This window comes from Vigna unguiculata, chromosome 8, assembly GCF_037176805.1.
Source record: "Vigna unguiculata cultivar grain cowpea cultivar isolate G323 ecotype 2 chromosome 8, ASM3717680v1, whole genome shotgun sequence".
NCBI classification, from domain to species: Eukaryota; Viridiplantae; Streptophyta; class Magnoliopsida; order Fabales; family Fabaceae; genus Vigna; species Vigna unguiculata.
Genome location: NC_140799.1, coordinates 29,877,886 through 29,899,613, shown reverse-complemented (window position 1 = coordinate 29,899,613; position 21,728 = coordinate 29,877,886). Strand labels below are relative to the sequence as shown.

Sequence of the window (21,728 nt, the reverse complement as noted above, 5' to 3'; positions counted from 1 at the left end):
ATTCTTTTAAACGAGTGGGTGTAAGTGGTAATGTAGTTTCAGATGGTATGTTTATTTGAGAACTAGAGTAAGATAAAGGGTATAGAAATGATAGACGTCTAATGAAAGTATTAGAAGTGGAGAAGTAAGGAACAAGGGAGAAGAATACTAACTCGGGGTTTTAAGGTTGCGATGTTGTATTGAATATTTTATGTGTTTGGTTTTATTTAAATGAGCTCACCCTATCTGTGTGTGTGGCGATGATCATGTAACTTGTTACATGGGAGCAGATGTTAATGCAGGTGAGCAAGTAGATACATAGAGACGGGGTGGGGATCACGATGGGATTATTTACTCAGTTTTATTATGATTTTCTTATGTATTTTTTTATGGTTTGGTTTGGTAATAACTGAATAGTACGATTTTAATTACTACAGAAGCGATGTTGAACTTTTAATTTTCCCGCGTTTTTTGGAAATTGCGAGAATAAATGTGATGTTTTATAAATCTTATTTCTTATTTATTTTTAAATAGTAATTTCCGGCTAGGACGTTACAGAAAGCCTCTCTAATCGGCGTTCTACCAATTGAAACTCGCGGAGTGCGAGGGAAACACAGCGGAATACTCAGGTTATGGTGTTTAACACTCAAATCTCTCTGGTTTCTCACTAGTTTGGTAAACCTGACGAGGTGAAACCTAATTTAGGGTTTAGGGTTTGAGTTGAGACGAAAGGGGGGAGTAATCTCAACCAATCTCACATTCATTAAAGCTAGTTCGATACAAAGCATGGCTTGCCTTTATATAAGAAAGGCAACCATGAAAATGGTAAGAAGGAAGGAACTAATGACAGCAAGGCCATGTACAAGAGTCCTAACGAAAAATGGGTGAGTGGAAGGAACCCTAGTAGAGAAACTGGAACAGGCCAGGGACGCGTGATGTAGATTCGACCTTTTGGTGCATGTTGTTTAGGCTGGCAGATTTTAAAGGTGAATTGAGGCCATGCATGTTCTGAACCCTAGTTGAGCTTGTGTGTTGGGAGCGTGATAGGAAGGCAGAATGAACCCTAGCCGAACCTATGGACGTGTCATTGAAGTAACATAAAAATGAAGTTGGGCTGTTGTTTGCCTTGGTGCAGGCAGAGGTTTGGAAGAATTGGGCTCAGGCCCAAGATTGAGGCAACGTATATTAAATGTTGGGTGCCACTTGAAGAAATGTGAATGTGTGCAGATGGAAAAGCAAGCCGCACGTGATTGAATGAATTGGGCCGTAAGACATGAAGCTTTAGCCAAATGCTGAACAACAATGTAATGGCAAGTGTTTCACTTAGTGTGGAGAAGAATTGGGTCGCAGGCCCAATGCCAACACTTAAAGAAATGACCAGCTTGGAAAATGGGCTGTAATTAGCAAAACAAACCTAATTAGAAAAAAAATTATTTAATTAAAATAAAAGAAAAATTAAAGGAAATTTAAAGGAATGGGCCTAGGCGTTGACCCAATCTTATAAGCTTTATTGGGGTCACATCAGCTTGTGCCCAAATTTCTTATAATAGGCACAAATTCTCCTTGAAGTACTTCTTCTTACATTCCAAAACCACTGATGTTTTCCCTATGTTCCCCTTTTCAGGACGAGATTTACCTTTGAATCCTTTTTTCACAGGTTTAGTGCCAAAAGTAGTAGCTGTGAACTGCACACTATGAGTCTTGGTCTTTTTAATCGATGCTTCCTCTTGAGAAATAATAGTTATCCTTTCATCAATTGTCCATTCCTCCCTCTGAGTGTTGTAAGAAATCTTCAACACATCAAACTGAGAAGGAAGAGATTTCATAACTTGCCAAATCAAGTAACTATCACCAAGCTCTACCTTTAGAGATTTGAGTTTGTTATAATAGTGCACAAGCTTCATCATATGCTCACGAACACCACTAACACCATCATATTTGGTCTTCTCAAAAAGTGACAGATATTGACCCTTTTGAGCTTTGTCAAAAGTCTTAAACTTCTCACCAACTGATCTCATAAAATCCTTAGCATTGTCATTATCCGGGATGCTCTGTCGAATAGACTTCTCCATGGTGTATCTCATCACCATCAGGCACACCCTGTTTGAGTGTTCCCACTTTTCACGAGAAGCTCTCTGGACAGTAGTGGACTCAGGGGTAAGAGTTGAAGGTTTTGCTTCTCTCAAGCAAAAGTCTATGTTAGTAATTGCCAGATACAAATCTAAAGATTCTTTCCAGTCCTCAAAATTTGTCCCATTTAAAGTTTTGACCGAAGTCAATGACATAGGCAAAAGAAGCTGGTATCAAAAATAACAAAGAAACATTTAATACACACTTATTGTGTAAATAAACAAAATAAATGTTTCTGAATACACAACAAGATATGCCTATAATATCAAATTATTTCTCATTTACTATGATCCCGCCTAAGGTCCTGAATCATAATAAATAAGAAATATAATTAGAATAAAAAATAAAATGCACATCTCATGTCAAAAGAAATCTAATATCGATAGGGTACAAGACAAATAATTGACATAATAAAATTCAAAAAATACATTGTATCAAGAAAAATAAAATACATTAATAATAAAATACTGATAGGGTATGATTAATATTAATGTAATATCAAATTAATTAATAAGATAATTAAATTATATCATTCCCACAAAATTTCATACAATTGTACCCACGATATGTGAGCTAACAATTATATAAAATTATATCATGCTTAACAAAAATATAATAAAATTATATAATGCATGAAATCATAATAATAATTATTATTATTATTATTATTTTTTTAATTTTATTATTTTCTTTTTAATCTAAAAAAAATTCAAAAAAAATCTGGTGCAAACGTGGGCCATTAGGGTGCAAAACACAGGCCACCAAAATGTGACCATCATCCACCAACATTAATGTTGCGCGAACCACCACATACAGCAGCGTGAAAACCCACCATTATTGCGCATATCAAGAACTGACCGATGCTGGCAACAACTACGACTCTTAACTGTGAGCGAAATCACGTCCCATCACAAGAGAACAAAAAAGCAAGCAGATGCAAACCCTCCACTGCCATTACCGACGACACAAAATATCCGCTCGCAAAATTGTCGTTCACCGTTGCTACGCATAACGCAGACCACCACCACGCTGATCGAGCACCGTGAGCACCTCCGATGCAACATCGTGACCCTTGTAGACGTGACCAACATCGCAACTTTGCGAGCCATCACAGTGAACGCGTCATCGCATCATGACGGCAACTCCTGCCCTACGAACCTCTATCTCCATAGCGCAACCCCTCAAACGGTGAACCAAAGTCACCAACTCGAGCGAACGACCACTGTTTGCACTACTGCGAACCTCCGCGATGAAACCATCGCTATAACCAATGCGAACCACTCGTGAAATGGTCCTTAAGCGACGATATCTTGCGAACCACTCGTGTTGGGCACCTCCGTGACATCAACACCGCACTTGCCGCACCAGTGACAGATACCGAATCAAGCCAAACGCATAGCTCCGCCGTCAGTGACATGCCATTCGATTTCAAAGCAAAATGAAGAAGGGTTCGAAAGGGATTTTAATTAGGGTTAGGGTTTCTTGAATTTGGGGTTTCAATAATTTTAATCCCCTCCATAATTCATTAATTTGCTATAATTTTCCCATGGAATAGCACCAAAAAAATGAAAACGAGAAAGAGAATGGGTTTTTCTTTCTTTTTTTCATTAAATGAGATAAACAACAATTAACATTAATGGCAATCGAGAACAAAACATAAACATAAATAAGAGAAGGGCTTGTTCAATTTTGGTGGTTCAGCAGAAGTGCGTTGTTGTTTCATTGGTTGTAATTTGGTGGTTTTATTCCGTGTTGTGTAACAAACGTGCTCTAGTTGTGTTACTATTTTGTACAATCACATTGAAGGTGAGTTTTTTGTAATACAATGATATGAAAACGTTATGGCTAGTCAATTCCAATGTAATGAGAAGGTATTGGCATGGTGTTATTTGTATATTTTGTTGTGATTATTTGTGTTAAAAGTTAAATGAAGTATTAATTTTTGGCATTTCATTGATTGTTAGGCTCAATTGTGTACATTTTGTTACAGAAAGTGCATTGCCGAAATGAATGGATTGATATTGGACAACCATCGTGCAAGGATTGAGGATACACCATTCAAGTGGTGTTTGCACATAGGAAAATCATTACAAATATGTAACCATCTTTTGTTTGAGATGTTGAAGTGTTGGTTATGTAACATCCCTAAGGAATATTACTTAAAAAAAAATATTTAAAAATAAACATTTTCATTAAATAATCATCTCGATAAAATTCCCAACGCGGGAAAATTTATTTCATTAAGTTATCGCGCCGAAACTCATAACGGACTCATAATTCATTACAAGTTCCCAAAATTGCATTTAAAACATAAATTTACAATTTAATAAAACCCTAGCACTACTCCCATGCTAGCCCTCACTCCGCCATCTGAGCATCCTCAGCACCACCTGTATCAACATCTGCTCCCGTGTAACGGATTACACGATCATTGCCACACACAAACAGAAAGGGTGAGCTGAGAAAACCAAATAATAAGCAAGTAATTACAGGATATATCATTTACCCAATCTTAATCATTATCTATAAATCTTGGCCAAGACCCTAACCCCAAGACTTAACAGTCTTCAAGTCACACAATTGGTTAACCTTGAACTCGAGAATCTGATGCTCACACGAACCTGCCCGCTCGTGGTCCTGCCTCTACGAACCTCCCCGCTCGTAGTCCTGCTCTACGGACCTACCCACCCGTAGTCCAACACATGTGATCCACCAGCCCCCGTACCTCCCCGCACGTGGCATCTCTCAACGTGAGCACGGAACATACGAACCTCCCCGCTCGTATCCCCACGTGAGAGTAACTTGATATGAACCTCCTCGCTCATATCATCACATGTCACACCATCCATGAACCTACCCGCTCATGGCACAGCATCTCCCGATCCAAGCATCATTGTCAGCTTAACAAAACAACACACCAAATGCAAGTACAACAGCGTTTCCGCCTGGCCCGGCCCACACGCCGCCAGGCGAAATTGCTCCAGACCGCCTGGCGGTATTCACTCCCCGCCAGGCGCCAGCGCCCTTCCAGTGCCACTGTATTTCAACCACCGCCGGGCGGGCATACCCTTGCCGCCAGGCGCCACGCGATGCAGATCTCCTCCCTGCTGTCCCTATCGCCTGGCGCACTTACTCGAGTCGCCAGGCGCTATGTCAATAGCGAAAAGCTGCTGGTTTAAGCACTCTATACCATCTGATTTATACCCCAAGCATTCTAAGTTTTCGATGCACCCTCTCTTAATGGTAGTCAAATCTAATTATGACATTACAACGGTTCAATTACTTACAACCTATACCCACCAAATTCCCCCATTCCCCGCGAGGTATGATTATCAATATCCTTACCAATCCTCTAAGACATAAGTGGCTCATACACTTTTCACTAGTCACTAGTTTATCATCCTCACACGCATCATTAAGATATACCATTTCACATTCTTTAACACTATGTACACTGGTGTTTCTTTCCTTTAATTTTTCTTACCAATTACACATTCTTATCTCAAGGCCTCCAGGTTCTCGACATTTCCTAGTTCATATCCTACACATTTACACCTCATACTTACAAGTTAGCATTCCAGCCTAATATACTTAGTAAAAACTCAATATCTTTAATTCTCCTATTGTCTCCACTATAAGGACATTAAGTACCCGTGTCTCTTCCATTTTCCTCGACCTAAACTTCATTTCCAACTCACTCCCAACCTCTTCCCTCGCGACCAACCAAAACCAACACAGCATCTTGTGCCACTGTCCTCGTCATCGCCTGGCGGCAAGCGGAGTACCGCTAGGCGGTACACCAGAACCCAGAAAATCTCCATGTTACAGTACACGTGATAAGCCAAGTTGTCCATAATTTGATCTATACTTCACAAACAATATCACCCAATGAATCACACCTAATTTGCTAACCCAATTTCCTTTGACATATATGCTCAAATTCATACACACCATGAACCCTAATAACCCAATTCGGATTCTACCCATTCCAATAATCCAAGTTTATCCATGTAAAATCATAAAGGGTATTCTCAAGCACCATCAGACCCCAATTTTAACCAGTTCATGTTATTAAATGGATAAAATCGCAATCTGAAGTCCCAATCCCCCTGCACAAAACGCAAACCAACAGAAAAACACAACACTGTTGCGCCGCCTGGCGGATATTCATCCCTGCCAGGCGGTTCAAGCCATCAGAAGCCAATTCCACACACAAACTGATGAACCGCCTGGCGGCACATGCATGCCCGCCAGGCGGTTTCTGGGCAGAACCCAGAAAACGCGAAAACAACGCATAACAAGCAGAGAATTCATGCGCATATGGTCGTACAAGGCACAAAATGGTATACACGATAAATAGCATGTAAAAACAACTCCCCTTACCTGGATTCCTTGCTAAATTCGAGTTGTTGTGCTTCTCCCTTCACCAAAACCTCTCTAGCCTTGACTTCCCACTCCAACCTTTTCAATCTCAGCCTCAATGCCTTACTCTATCAGCCCTAATCCTCTGAAAATTACTTCTCTTATGATACCCACGACCCTAATTGCTATTTTCCCCCTCTTTTAACCTTCTCTTCCACTAACACCCTTACTTAATTGTCCCTTGAGTGACTTGCACGAATTTTAATTAAAAATAACACAAAAGCTAATCAAAATTGCTTAATTACCCTCTGTTTTCCAGCCCTTAAGTTGCCTCCCTCTTGGCTGCTAAGTTTCTAACCCTTCCACATTCATGCACAAGAAAATTTGGCAAAAAGGAATTATTTAGTTCTCACCAAGGTTTGAACCCCCTCCCATGCACATACCAAGCCAAAGCCCAAACCACTCAACCAATCCTTATTTCATGCTAAATCCCACAATTGTAAGAGTTTATCATCATCCACACGAGTTCAATATATAAGCACATAAAAACACATAATTTAAATAACATCCAATTGGCACACATAGGACTCGAACCCAAGTCCTCACGCACAATAAAGTACTCTCTACCACTTGAGCTAGTACTCTTTCAGGTCACAATTCATCGCATTTATTGCTTTAAATGTTCTCGCTACCCGTTCTAATTAAATAATTAATTAAATAACTATTTAATTTTCCCGGATCTTACAGGTTACCTGCTCACGAATCGTTTCGTGTCATGAAATAATCTATTCCATTTAGTTGCGTTGACATTTGCATGTCTTTAGGATTGGGCGTTGTTGGGTTAGATGTAGAATGTGATAAAAATGTTTGTGGGGGTAGTCGGTTCACTTCTGAAAGACAAATTAATAACAATTGAAAATGTTATTGAAATTATTAAGAGTGTGGAACAGAGTGACTTTGATGACGTTAATAATGTATGTCGTTTATATATTTTTGTTTGTTTTGTGATCCTTTACTTTCCTAGGAATTAAAAAACTGTTAGTAATATTTTTTGTACTGTTTTGGACAATATAGACGGGTTTTCAAGTTACAATTGGGGTAAAACAGTTCATAGTTATTTGATTACTAAATGAAAAAAACTACGATAATCAAGTCACTAAAAAAGGTTATATTCATTATAAAAACAACTATTCAAAAGACTCATTTATAAAAAAAGATATGAAAGTAATATTTCAAAGTATGACAATAAAAAATTACTTTTTTTTAAAGGAATAGAACAATACAAGTGAAAAATAAGAACGAAAATAATAAGTTTGGATTTAACTTTCTTTTTTCTTCGTAAACAACAGGAGAACTTGTGGGAGAAGTGAGAGAATAATATAAACCATAAATAACTTAAGAGGCAAGAAGAGAGAAAATATAAAAAAAATTATTCTTTATTATATTTAATTTTATGTTTTATTATTTATTAATAATAACATACTTTTTAAAAAAAATTAAAAATATATGAGAGACATGTTTTATTATTTGGACAATTTGACATATATTTTGTGTGCAAAACATTTTATTATAATATAATTATTTTTCTTTAATTTTGTTTTTATGTCTTTAATTCTTTAATTATTTTTCTTTCAGCATGTGTATGCATTTTTTAAATATATGTGATATTATATTAGTAGGTAATGATAATATAATGTTATTAAGTTAATATATAAAATAAAATTATATTTATTAAAAATAAAGTAAAATATACCAGAAAAGATGAGAGAATAAAGATTGATAAATAGAGAAAAAGAGGAGAGCATATATAGACGATTTTATAAAATAGTTTGTAAAAGTAACAGTCAATTTTCAAAAATTTAATAAATAATTATATTTTAAAGGATAAAATTGGTATTTCAAAACGTGGACACTAAAGAGAGAATCATTTTTATATATTGTTATAGATATATAATTTTTTATTTTGTATTTATATTTCATAATTTCAGTTTTATCTCTTATAATATAATTATTTATTAAATTAATTATAAATTACTTTTACATATTTTATATAAAACTGTCTTCTCTTTTTTTTTCTTTTTTATTCATTAACAATTATTTTATCATATTTTCTTCATTTATTTCAATTTATTATTAATAAATATAAATTTATTTTATAATGTTAATACAATATAATCGGTATTTATAAAAGTATAAAATACATTTTATTATTTTTGTCTTTTGAGATATCTATAAGTAAATAATTTTACGATTATTCAAAATTAATATATAGAAAATAAATTATAAGCATGTAAACCAATTACAATTACTCTAATTAAAATCAATTTTAACTTTTTAATTGTATATATTTATTGCGCGTGTTTTGTTTCAAATGTAAGATAAGGGCCAACGTATACCAGAGATAAAAATAAAGATTTTTGCTTTTTGTTGTGATCAACAAGAACAAATTAAAAAAATGTGAAATCATGTGAGATTAGTGAAGAAGAATTACAATAACAGGTTATAGAGATCCTTGGCCTTTATAATGAAGTAATGTTTCACAGAACAAATCAATCCAGTGATCTCAAATCTCCGTCTCACCCTATAACTACTCATCCCAATCTAATTCTTTATATCAAAACCCTAATTTGGATTTTGTTTTCCCTTTTTTTCACCTCCTTTATTCCCAGCCCCCAATTAAAGGATAATTGTAACAGTGATACCGGTATATACACTCTGTCACCACATCACCATGCCTTCAACATGCACATCAGATCTTCATCTTATGCTCAAACTCATGTGCCACCCTTTTTCACCAAGCGGAATTTCCACGGAAAAAGTTCAGTATTTCATCAATCAAACAATGTGAGAGGTGTTTAGAGGTGGTGGTGGTGGTGGTTGTTCTGTCCGGCATAAACAATCAGGTAAGGGATTAGCATAAAAGGTTTCTTCTGACCGGAACCTTTCCATGCCCTTTGTCCCAGAAATTGGCCCTTTTCTCTTTCTGGGAGAACCAAGTCTGTGCAATACATGCAACAAATCAAAAATCATACAATTTTTCCATAGATTTATCACTTATGGTTATAAAAATGAAAGAACCATAAACACATTATATATGAATATACATACTTTAGCATCCATAAAATTAATTGAAATGAAAAATGAAGAATTTTCCAGTTACGTACCGTCTTCTGTGGAGATCAATAATCCTATTTGATAGTTTCTTCCCCTCCGTGATTAGTCCCTGATCTAGTTTATCAAACAGGCGAACGAGGACTTTCCTAGGTAAATGAGAAGACACAGACACAACAACTTTGTAATGGATAATTTTGAAGAGTTTATCCGACAATTTAATAAACAGAAGTTGATCTGCAAAATGACAGCCTTACTTGTCGGGAGATATTGTTCTTCCACGTCCAAGAAAACGACGATGACCCTCAACAGCCTTTGCCATGTTTCCAGAATAAGAAGGTATGAATACATCACTTTCAATAGATACAATATAGTCAAGAGCAGCCATTTGGGATGCATGATTGGAAAAAGGTTCAAGCTCTTCTATGGATGCCAACTTTTCCTGAAAACAATCAATCACAGGTAGGTTATATACAAAAATACTAATGTTTGACTGAACTATTCACTAAAAATGATTGAGAAAAGTAGGTTATATACAAACATATTGAAACACAGTATTGCAATTCCTTACCTTGCTCATCAACAATGGATACCGGGAACGCAATTCAGCCATGTGGGACTCGCCCCCATATATCTCTCCAGCAGCAATATATATAGGAGTTGTTGATGGGTATCCAAGAGCAGTAAGAAAAATCCCAACTTCCTTTGGAGTTAAGGGGCAAAACCCTTTGGACCTCTGTTCTATTGGATCAATCTCCTTTATTTTCCAATAGGAAATGTTCTCCCTACATGTTGGCACGTGATAATTTCCAACCACTATATATGAGAGAAGACATGAGATTCAATTAAGCGAGTTGAAGTGTCATAGTTCCGTACCTGATCATTCGTAGTTCTTCAGCTTCAACAAGAGATAAATCATGGGTGCAGCCACTAAATGCAAGCATATCCTTCTCGTAACGCAAGTGCAGCGCAATGTAAGGACCAAATGACCTCATCCTCTCCACCAACAACTACAAGGATATAGAAAACATTAAAGAATGATAAGAAAAAAATATTAGAGTACAAGCTCAATGAGGAGACTAAAAAACAAAGAAACCAACAAGAGTTCAGATCTCTTTATATACTTTTCCCAGTTGTTCAATGCGAGGAGAGAAGCGAAGTGCTTCGTAACAAGCCCGGCATCGAAGCTTCTGAATGTCGGGAGGTAGATTGTTGTTTGCTAATCGTGAATCAGATTTGGAAGCTCGAATAACCTTAAGGTGTTGCAAATAATTAGATGATTCCACAATATTAGAAAGAAGGAAAATAAACAGAATACAAAACTGTATAAAACAATAGACTTCCAACATACATACTTGGTATTCTTCCCACAAGCTAGCAATCTCATTCTCGTAGTAATCCATGCCAGACCAGCTTATGAATTGTTTGACCACTTTGGTTTCGTTAACCAGATCGTTGGGGAGTTTTTTAATGATTTTTACATCATTAGCTAGAGAATTCATAAAATGCTCTTCATCAAAAACATCAGAGAAATTGCTGAAAGAAAATTATAAAATTCAATTAAGTGAAAATCCAATACAGAGAGAGAAGGCACAAAAGAAAAATAATTGTAAATCGCAGAATTGAAAATACCTAGTATCTTGCCAAAATGATCTTTTATCAAGTTCTGGAATTACAAGAGTGGCATTTATTATACGAGCCACTGCTACCATATCACATATCTGCAGCAAAGGAACAAATCTTCAGGTACAAAATACAACGGAAAAGGGCATTCAAAATTAACAATTTTGACATTCCATGGTCCTCATTGATTGCCATCCATCATAGCAATCAATTATGCAAGTCAAAATTTCAACAAATAACTTTGCAATAATACTATTAGTATGAACATGGGAGAAACTTAGTGAGAGACAGAGGTCTGACCCCAGAACGCATTTGGTTGAGCCCACCATTTGTGTGTACTAAAAGATATCCTCGCGACTCTGCAGGAGCTGAATAAACATTTATTACTTTTAGTACTGTAGTGAAAGTTAGGATTCTGACCTACTCAAAATAAGGCTTATCACATAAGACTAAATTAGGAATATAATAACACGAATATTAAAAAATAAATGAGAATATATCTTTGTTATATGAATATAGAAAGATTTTATCACAATTAAACAGGACTAAATACCTAATCTGGAACAAATCTGTCAAACAATATAACAAATTCTAATACAAGTAGGACCAAATAATTGACAAAACAAGGAAATAAAGGATAAGTGCAAGGCAAAAAATTAGGGAGATGGATCTCAATTTTAGCATAAAAATTACAAGCCCCAAAGGATATTCAAATGTGAAAAGAGCTAATAATGACCTAGAAAAGACAACACACACCGAGTGCTCTAGCAAAGGGGATCATCATCTCTCTTGGCTAGAACATTTTTGCATCCACTATGGGGTAGGTAAAATTATTCCTGAACCACAAGATAGTAAGATGAGGGGAACAAGGAGTGTGGTGGCATCGGAGGGAGAGCCAGAAAGCCAAGCAATACAAAATGTCATGATTGTTGAGATTTTTCCAAGAAGGTTCATTAGAGAGAGATTATATATATCTGACATCAGTCCAACCCACATAAATGATTGACACCACTTTTAACCCAAAACCTCGAGGCATTGGGTTTTTGGGTTTTTTTTTCTTATATGGTGTTTAACTTTGTTATTTCTACCCAATGTGGAACTTAGACTCACACTTGGATTATTCCCAAAATTATGGTAGAGGAATTATAGAGACAGGGGTTGGAAGCTAGGCAGCAAGCGATGGAAGCCTAACGAGCCCTGGAGGAATTTTCAAAGGATGGGGGAGGAGTATCGACGTTTAGTAGAGGCATCCTTAAAAGAGCAAGAGGAGTTGAGGAGGAGAAATGACGAGATTAATTTGAAAACAGGAAGGAGGACAACAAGAGTTGGATGAAACAGAGGATTTTAAGCTTTTTTCGATGGACATACTAGGAGAGCCCATACCTCCACATTATGTCACACCAAAGGTGAACACCTTCCCATGAACATGAAATTGTAGCTCATGTGAAGGTGTTCAGAGCACAAATGCTGATTAGTGGAGGACACAAATGGGGTAAGGTGTAAGATGTTCGTAAGAATACTCATTAGTAATTTGGCAAAGGATTCTCTTAGTAGAACACAAGATCTTATCAAAGATTGAAATCTTTGTTGCGAATCTTCATTGACTCATCAATTTGTTAGATTGTGGCGTCTCCATTCTTGTCTTTCTTTCTACGTTCTTCTTTGATTATTTTTGTTTATGCTACGAAGGATCATATAATCTGGATTGGAGTTTTAGGGTTTTCTCTCTCCATGGCTTCTTCCGCTGCCTCTTTTGATAGCATATCCCAATCTATTCTTTTCAATTAATTTCTCAAATGGCATGAGGATTGTCAGAACTCTAATTCCACGGCTTATGTTGCACACACATGTATATCTTTTGTTGGCCTAACTCGATCTTCTTCTCTTGGACCTTGGGTTTTTGTGGTGCCACATATCACATTACTGGTAACAAATCTTTGTTTTCTTCTTTATCCTCTCTGGATAATTTACCTACAATTACAATGGCTGATGGGTCTAGGGTCTTATCTCATGATGTTGGTACTATTAATCTTTTTCCATTTTTAACCATTGATAATGATCTTTATGTCCCTGGGTCCCCCTTTAACTTATTATCCATTAGTTGTCTAACCCCATTCTCTTGATTGTGTTATTTCTTTCACCAAAGATTCTGTTTGTTTACCGGACTGGAGTTCGGACAAATAATTGACACTGGATGTGAGTCTCATGGCTTTTATCATCTCTACCCTTCTACACATGTTGGCACAGTTATGGAGTCTCCATCTCTTCTTCTTGCTCAGTTAGGTCATCCCAGTCTTGCCAAATTGCAACAGTTTGTTCCCAGTTTGTCCAATTTATCTAATTTGTTGTGAATCATGTCAATTAGGAAACATAGTCGTAGTTCTTTTCCTCTAGGTCTCACAACGTGCTTTGTTCTCTTTATCTTAGTTCATTTTAACATTTGGAGACCTAGTCGTGTTAAGTTTAATTTAGGTTTTTCAGTATTTTGTTACTTTTATTGATGATTGTTCCAGATGCACTTGGTTTTTTTAGTGAAAAATCGTTTTGAGTTATTTTCTATATTTCAATCCTTTTATAATGAAATTAAAACTCAGTTTGGGAATAGACATCCTCGCACACTTTTAATTATGAAGAGGTTCCTCAAGATTTTTGGGGTGATGTTATTCTTACTACATGTTATCTTATTAACCGCATGTCATCTTTGGTTTTAAATAACAAAATTTCTCATTCTATTTTATTTCCTCATGCACCTCTACACCCCTTACCTAGTAGAGTTTTTGGATCTACATGTTTTGTGCATAATTTTAGTCCTAGTCTTGATAAGTTATCTCCTAGATCACACAAATGTGTTTTTCTAGGATTTACTCGATCACAAAAAGTATGTAAGTGTTTCTCTCCTTCTCTTAACTGTTATTTTACTTCCGCAGAAGTCACCTTAAATGAGTCTTCTTTTTACTTTAAGGGTTCTTCTTTTGATGTATCTCTGTCTACAACAGTTAATATTGTCTATGATCCTCCAATTATGCCTAGTCCACCTTCAAATTCTCCTCCTCCACCACCACTTCAGGTTTCTAGTAGAAGACATCATTCCCAACAACCAACAAGTAACTCATTTCAAGTTCCAACTATTTTGTCTCCTTTGGCTCCAACAACTAAGTCTGACCTTCCAATTGTTCTTCATAAAGGTATATGTTCTACTTGTAATCCCTCTCCACATTATATTACTTTAAATTACCATAGATTATTTTCACCATTTTATACTTGTCTTTAGTTTATTTCTTTTGTGTTCATTCCTAAATTTGTTAGTGATACCTTAGCCCATCCTAGTTAGGTGAGGCATGCTAGATGAACTAAGTGCTCTTCAAAATATGAAACTTGGGAGCTCGTCCCATTACCATCAGGGAAATCTGTTTGCAGGTAAGCTTTTGCTATCAAAGTTGGATTTGATATATGTCACTCAAATGACACTTATATGTGACAATCAGGCTTCTTTTCATATCAGTTTTAATTTTGTCTTTCAAGAGAGGACCAAACACATTGAGATTGTCTGACATTTCATTCGAGAGAAGATTGTATCTAGAGACACCAACACTGAGTTTGTAATTCAAATGATCAGTTAGCATATATTTTCACTAAGTCTTTACGGGGACCAAGAATTGATTATATTTGTAACAAGCTTAGTAGGAATGATTTATATGGACCAGCTTGAGAGGAAGTGTTAGATATATTGTGTTTCATGTTATTAGGGAAACATAGTCCCTATGTTAATTATGTTATTTTTTACATATTCATTTGTATTTGGGCTTAGCCCACATTCTCATTATTGTAAATACATTACCCTATGTGTATTTTCTAAACAAGGGAGATTAATCCTTGAAGTCCAATACAATGGAAAACCATCTAACAAATCAGTATTATTGTTTGGGGCACGAATCTTCAAAAATTTGCCTTTGAAGGATTTATGTGGACTGGAATAGGGTTAGAAGACCTTTACCACTAACACCATTCACAAAGGCCAACAAAGTTCTAACAAACAATTTAAACCCAAAAAGAAAATAAAAGAAAGTGTTCGCCATTGGGACAAAGCTTAAGTGTGGGCATAGAAAATGAAAGGCTCGTTAAAAGGACCAACTGTTGGAATGCAGAGCAACATTCATCTCATTCAAGGGGAACAATGAAGAACCTCTACATCCTTCTCATCACCAAAATGACTTAGTGCTTGGACATGGCAAAAAGAGTGAACATTTTTGGTTGCTGTGTATGAAGTAGTTTCCTTAAGAATATCAAGCTTGGCCCATGGATACATTGCATAATAATCCATGGAGAAGAAAAATGGAATAAGCCATTGAGACTTTGAATGAGCAAGGGAAAAAAAAGAAAGAAAAGAGAAGCGTAGCATACCTGGGAAGACGAAAAGTGAAGAATTGAGGGAATGTTAAGGAAGGAAAACATAAGAAAAGTGTAACAACAAAATTTGAAGCATTTCAAATGTCCACCAATCAAGAAAAACACGTGGAAAGTACCCGGAAAGTGAAAAGACAAATGGCATGTAGGTGTAGGTCCTATCTCTTAAAGGCATAAGTCTTATAACTTAGACTTGGGGTTGTGGAGTGATAGGTAGGATTCCAATCTACCTTAAAATAAGTCTTAATGCTGAAAGATTTGGTGAGACTGTGTAGTGATAGGTAGGATTCCGACCTACCTAAAAATAAGTCTATTCACTCAGACTTGGGGTTGGGGTTGTGTAGTGATAGGTAGGATTCCGACCAACCTAAAAATAAGTCTTATTGCTCAAACTTTGGGGTTGTGTAGTGATTGGTAGGATTTCAACCTACTCATAATAAGGCTTATCAAATAAGACTAAATTAGGAATATAATAACATAAATATTAACAAATAAATAAGAATATATTTGTTATATGAATATAGAAATATTTTATCACAATTAAACAGGAATAAATACGTAATTTGAAACAAAATTGTCAAAGAATATCGCAAATTCTAATAATTATGATCAAATAATCACCAAAATAAGAAAATAAACAATAAATGCAAGGCATAAAATTAGGGATATGGATCTTAATTTTAGCACAAAAATTACAAATCCCGAAGGCTATTTAGATGTAAAGAGAGTTGATAATGACCCAGAAAACACAACACACACTGAGTTCTTTGGTAAAGGGGATCATCATTTCTCTTGGCTAGAACAAGTACCAATACAATACATAATTACAACCTGATAGGAAAATTTAAGTTCCTTACTAGTGTAATTAGGAGTGGGCTTTGTACAGGGCAAAAACCCACGATTTGATGGAGGCTTCCACAACTTCTGGTAATCTAAGTACCCTCTTGTACCATTCAACTGTCAAATTAAGAGGAGTGAAAACATGAATGCACATAAGTGCTTTTATAATTTAAATATATCTTCCTATGAACATGATAGACACCAACATCTCTAGGCATGTGCTAAAACTAAATCAAACAAGTTTAAAGTCACATAATTACACATCAGATGAGATGCATAAACATTAACAATGAGAAGAACCAACAGAAACAAAAATGATAATGGCACACAAAATGTTCCCCACCTGGTTAGCGGGTATCAGAGAGCAAATAAATAAAGGGAAAAAAAGAACATACACCTAAATTCTCTTCTATTTCTTTTTCCACCTTATTTTCTTCCTGTCTCTATCTATATTTTCCTTCACATCAAATCTTCAATCCTTTCTATCCACACCATTTGAGGATGCAGTTTTCATCATATCTCATAATAAATGAATAAAAATGTATGCTTGATATGAAGCTATTGTACATGATTTTGTTTCTCTATCACATTTTCTGAGCTTTCAAACACAAGAGACCACCAAATAAGTCACTTGACAGTGTTCACATGAAGCTCAAACCTTGGGAGTAGAAACCGGAGCTTTGGACAAATGTGGCGGTGCGAGCTCTCGCGTCCAGCTGTGCAGATCCTGAGCCTGTCAAAATTTGAAAAACAACATCAGATTAGCCAAGAAATCACTAACATTATTAAGGTATCAATCGACACCACCAAAAACAAAATTCCCGAAATAAAATCCAATTCACTATAAAAAGTACAGAAAGCATAACCAAAGAGCTATTTTCAGATTGGTTACTCTTAATGCAAGTCTTCAAGTCAACAAAGTACTGAAAAAAATAAAAAAAAAAACAAAAACAAAACAAAACAGTGACAACAGGAAAACCCTAAAACAATCCTAAATTATATCCACAAAATTAACAATTGTTTACTCTGCATCATTGAAAAGGGTCAAGGAACTCGCTAAACAAAATCAAAGTACCTCGTATAGCCGTACAGCAATACGCCCTAAACATTTATTTTAATTTAACAATGGAATTGAATAACAACATAGTAACCAAAACAAACAAAGAAAAAGACGAAACAAACCGTGGAGATCTTGTCGTTGAACCTGTGATCCTTAGAGGAAGGAACAATGTGTATGCGCACAGAGAAGAGAGCCACAAACGCTATGCAGCATATGGCTGAAATGAGCAACTTTCTCAGCAGCGCCAACGGAATCCACTTGCGCTTCTGCATTCCACTCCTCTCTCCCTATTGGGTCACCGATTTAACCCAAAGATAAAGCCTTTGTCGATTAAAAATAATAACGAAGTAGAAGAGTGTCGGCACTCAGTTGGGGAAAGAAGAGAAGAAAACATGAAATTGAGACTGAGAAGAAGTATTGTTTGTGTGAATCTATGTAGTGAAACTTGTTGTGGGTGTGAGAGACAGTGAAGAGAGTGTGATGGTGAATTGAAATGGAAGAGTGTGACAACAAAAGTGAACGGTGTATTTGGTTTGGTTTCTGGTTTTTGGCCTTTCTTAAGGTTGTACAGTGACTGTCTTTTTCCTTAGGATTATGAGATTCGGAGTGTTCTTTGTTAATATTAAGCACAGAATTTAGCCACCGTAATATGCGTCACTTTGTTATTTTTAAATTAAATGTTTACTTACTTCGCATTAGATTAACTAATTATTTAGTGATGTAAGAGATTAAAATAACATCATAAAGACTAACAGAATGCTTTAAGTTCAAGAATTAAAAAATGTTGCAGTTACAAAAATAAATTCGAAATTAAACAAATTAAAATAAAAGCTTTATAGCAGTAAATCTCACAATTTATAGTTAACAATAAATAAATAGTATTGAAAAGCCAACTTCAATTAATGATGTGAAATATATAATAGTATTAAAACATTAAAACAACTGAATAAATAAGTAATTAAATCAAAATTAAAATTACACATTTATTACAGTAACGGTCGTAAATAATAGTTAATCCATACTATTAGAAGTCAACTTAAATGAAATTTTAAAACAATTATAAAATAATATTTAAAGTTTAATTGATCTTCAAAGTATTACTCACTCTGTCCTACTTAATCTCTAAATATAAAATAACAATACTTTTTTATATTAATTTCAAACCCTTAAATATTATGTTCACATCTATACTATTCTATTAATTATATAAGATGAGAAAAACAAAATTATTAATTATATAACATGAGAAAAACAAAATGTACCAAAAGTGTATCACAAATCTATTAATTATACAAGACGAGAAAAACAAAATGTATCACAAATAAAAGCATCCATACATGTCACTTGAGCATATTATTTTGTTGGTTTCATTACTTAAATGATATCCACTTTGGTAGGAGTGTGTCAATTTGGTACATGCAGATAAAAGAGTATCAATTGTGTTCCCACTTTTGAAAAAATTGCCTCAATTAGGTTCCTTTCAGAAAAAAAAAATAATTAACAGCGTTAACGGCATGCCACATGTCACTCTTCGGTTTTTTTAATTATTTTTAATCTTTTTTTTTATTTTTAAATTTTTTTGCAAAATTTTTTTGTTGCCACGTGTCAATTCTATGTTGTGTCACATGGTAATGTTAGTGCCATGTGGCAAGATAATGTCACGTGTAACAAATGTCATTGTACTGATTTGAATTTAGTATTCATATATACCTCATTATTTCAATTTAGTCCACACTTTTGTGTCTTTTGGTTCAATTTTGTCCCAATTTTTTTTAATAATTTAAGTATATTTTTTAATTCACTTTTTTTATAAGATTAAAAGTAATTAAGTATAAATATTTTTACAAAATTAAGTACTAATATTTACATTAAAATTTAGTGGTAAAAAAAATGTTATATTAATAGAACAATATAGTCACCCACTTTTGTTTTCAAAATAGAGGAATATTGTCTCTCTTCAATTCAAGACCAAATCTATTATTTATATAAATGTTATACTAATATTTTTTATTAAAAATGACTTTTTAGCATATTACATTATTTTATATTATTAACTCATATTTTGTCAATGTATTCTTTGACCACTAAATTTTAATATAAATATAAGTACCTAATTTTGTAAAAATATTTATACTTAATTAGTTTTAATCTTATAAAAACATAAATTAAAAAATATTTCAATTATTAAAAAAAATTGGGATAAAATTAAATCAAAGACACAAAATTGTGAACTAAATTGAAACAATGAGATATATATGGGTATTAAATTGAAATCAGTACAATGACATTTGTCACACGTGACATTGTCTTGCCATGTGCCATGCGCCATTTGTAAGTCTTAGGGAAAAGCAAGGGAAAGGCCTTTTCCAAGAGGCGTTATTATGCAAGAAAGGTAGAGTGGTTGGTTATGAGAGAATGGCATACCGTTGGATATTATTTGGTGGTAATATGTTGTTGATTGCATGTTTTGGGTTTTGGGAACATGTTTCTGGTTGTTATCTTTGATGAGTGATGCATATGTTGGAATCAGGCGAGGTGAGTTTTATGTGTGGGTAATATAATGTTGCATGATATCACAATATGGTTATTTTTCTATATGAGATTATTTGTCTTAAAGGTATGTAAAAATTTCATGTTATTTGGTGGTTGTTTTGTTTTGATAAAGTTAAATAACGATATGGATTCTGCATAATTTTTTTTTATTACGAATTATAATTTTATTTAAAAATATTGTGAAAATGCATAAGGTATAAAGGTATGTGTGGAAAGAAAAGAAAGGTTGTATGTTAGGTTATTTTTTTTAATAATATTTTACTTATGTTAATTCATGGAGGATTTTGTTTCTTGGGGTAAGAATATTTTTTAAGAACTATGAGATTTTATTTTATATTTGTAGTGAATGTCTTATGTGTACAAATTGATTTGGTATGACTTTTATTTCATCATGCAAGTGCGCAAAATTTTAGGTATTTATGATGTTTTATTTTTTTAAGTAGACAATTTTCGAGGACGTAAATTTTTTAAGTTGGGGAGAATGTAAGACCCAGGAAAAAATTAGACTAAAGGGAAACTCATGAAAAAAAATTAATGACTTGATTAATATTGTTGATTTATTTAATTTAATTAGGTTATTAAATTATGAAATATGAAATAATTATTATTTGAGTGATTTAAGTTATTGTTGTATTTATAATAATTATTTAAGTGATGTAAGTTATTGTTTTATTTATTTTAAATTTTAATATTATATTTAATGTTGCGGATATGTGTATATAATTAAGTGATGTGTATTGTACTATGAGAAAGTAATTGGCTTGTTGGTTGGAGAGTGAATTTGTGTGTGCAGGTACGTGGGTTTGAATTAGGCTACCCTCATGTAGTGGTTTTAATTATTTTATTTTTATTATTCAATTAAAGCATGTGCAACTTATTTGTAACATCCCTAGAGAATATTACTTAAAAATAAATAATAAAAGAAAATAATTATATTAATAGTCGTCTCGATAAAAATCCAAACGCAGGAATATTTAATTTCATGAAAACACGTGCCAAAACTTATATCATATCCTCACATGTCAACACCATCCATGAACCTACCCGCTCATGGCACAGCATCTCCCGATCCAAGCAAGGCATCATTGTCAGTTAAAACAACACACACAATTCGTGACCTGGTGCACGACCGCCTGGCGAAACAGGCCCAGACCGCCTGGCGGTTCATGCCCGCCACCAGGCGCCAGTGCTCTTCCAGCGCCACTGTTTTTCCAACACCGCCTAGCGGAGCACATCCTTGCCGCCAGGCGCCATACGGTGCAGGGACATCTGACGCTAGTCCAATCGCCTGGCGCACTCGCTCGTGTCGCTAGGCGCTACACCAGTGGTCTGCATATTGTCAATTTTCTCACGCGGTTTGAGTACATGGACTTATACCATTAATAATACCAAGAAACTCATGATCTCTTATTCCTCACCCTCAACTTGGTGTAATCTTGTCACACTACACATGATCCATGATCTTTAATTCACTTCCTAAGTGGCCCTAGTCATAACTTGGCCTTTAGCATCCATAATGTCACCCTCTCTAAAGATTTGTTTAGCTTAACATCACCATTGCTCCAACCAGCATCTTCACTACACCATAAATTTGGTATTTCTATACAATGTTACATAATCCAACATCATCCATCACCCACTTAAGTCACGCATGATACCTAACCAA

The 21,728-nt window shown here is 34.8% G+C and overlaps 2 protein-coding genes across 2 annotated transcripts; both read right to left on the bottom strand.

Moving 5' to 3' along the window:
* Positions 1-1,520: 1,520 nt before the first annotated feature.
* LOC146884375 (uncharacterized) lies at positions 1,521-5,930 on the bottom strand. The gene is made up of 2 exons (XM_085665957.1): positions 5,808-5,930; positions 1,521-2,276 (listed from the first exon to the last, which is right to left on the bottom strand). Exons 1-2 carry the CDS (start codon positions 5,928-5,930, stop codon positions 1,521-1,523), a joined length of 879 nt encoding a protein of 292 aa, XP_085522083.1.
* Positions 5,931-8,918: 2,988 nt separating this feature from the next.
* On the bottom strand, positions 8,919-18,098 carry LOC114193065 (O-fucosyltransferase family protein). Its single transcript, XM_028082764.2, has 12 exons — positions 17,632-18,098; positions 17,108-17,182; positions 16,467-16,566; positions 11,506-11,573; positions 11,215-11,303; positions 10,938-11,118; positions 10,707-10,835; positions 10,459-10,592; positions 10,154-10,367; positions 9,840-10,024; positions 9,636-9,731; positions 8,919-9,469 (listed from the first exon to the last, which is right to left on the bottom strand). The coding sequence occupies exons 1-12, from the start codon at positions 17,779-17,781 to the stop codon at positions 9,307-9,309; spliced, it is 1,584 nt and encodes a 527-aa protein (XP_027938565.1). The 5' UTR covers positions 17,782-18,098; the 3' UTR covers positions 8,919-9,306.
* Between the last annotated feature and the right edge of the window lie 3,630 nt (positions 18,099-21,728).

Excerpts from the sequence above, each read along its gene's own strand:
- LOC146884375 (XM_085665957.1), bottom strand. The coding sequence starts at position 5,930 with ATGGAGATTTTCTGGGTTCTGGTGTACCGCCTAGCGGTACTCCGCTTG. Across the intron at positions 2,277-5,807 it reads CGCGAGGGAAGAGGTTGGGA|CTTCTTTTGCCTATGTCATT; the intron begins GTGAGTTGGAAA and ends TTTTGATACCAG.
- LOC114193065 (XM_028082764.2), bottom strand. The coding sequence starts at position 17,781 with ATGCAGAAGCGCAAGTGGATTCCGTTGGCGCTGCTGAGAAAGTTGCTC. Across the intron at positions 11,304-11,505 it reads TCAACCAAATGCGTTCTGGG|ATATGTGATATGGTAGCAGT; the intron begins GTCAGACCTCTG and ends CCTTTGCTGCAG. Across the intron at positions 10,836-10,937 it reads GCTTGTGGGAAGAATACCAA|GTTATTCGAGCTTCCAAATC; the intron begins GTATGTATGTTG and ends CAACACCTTAAG.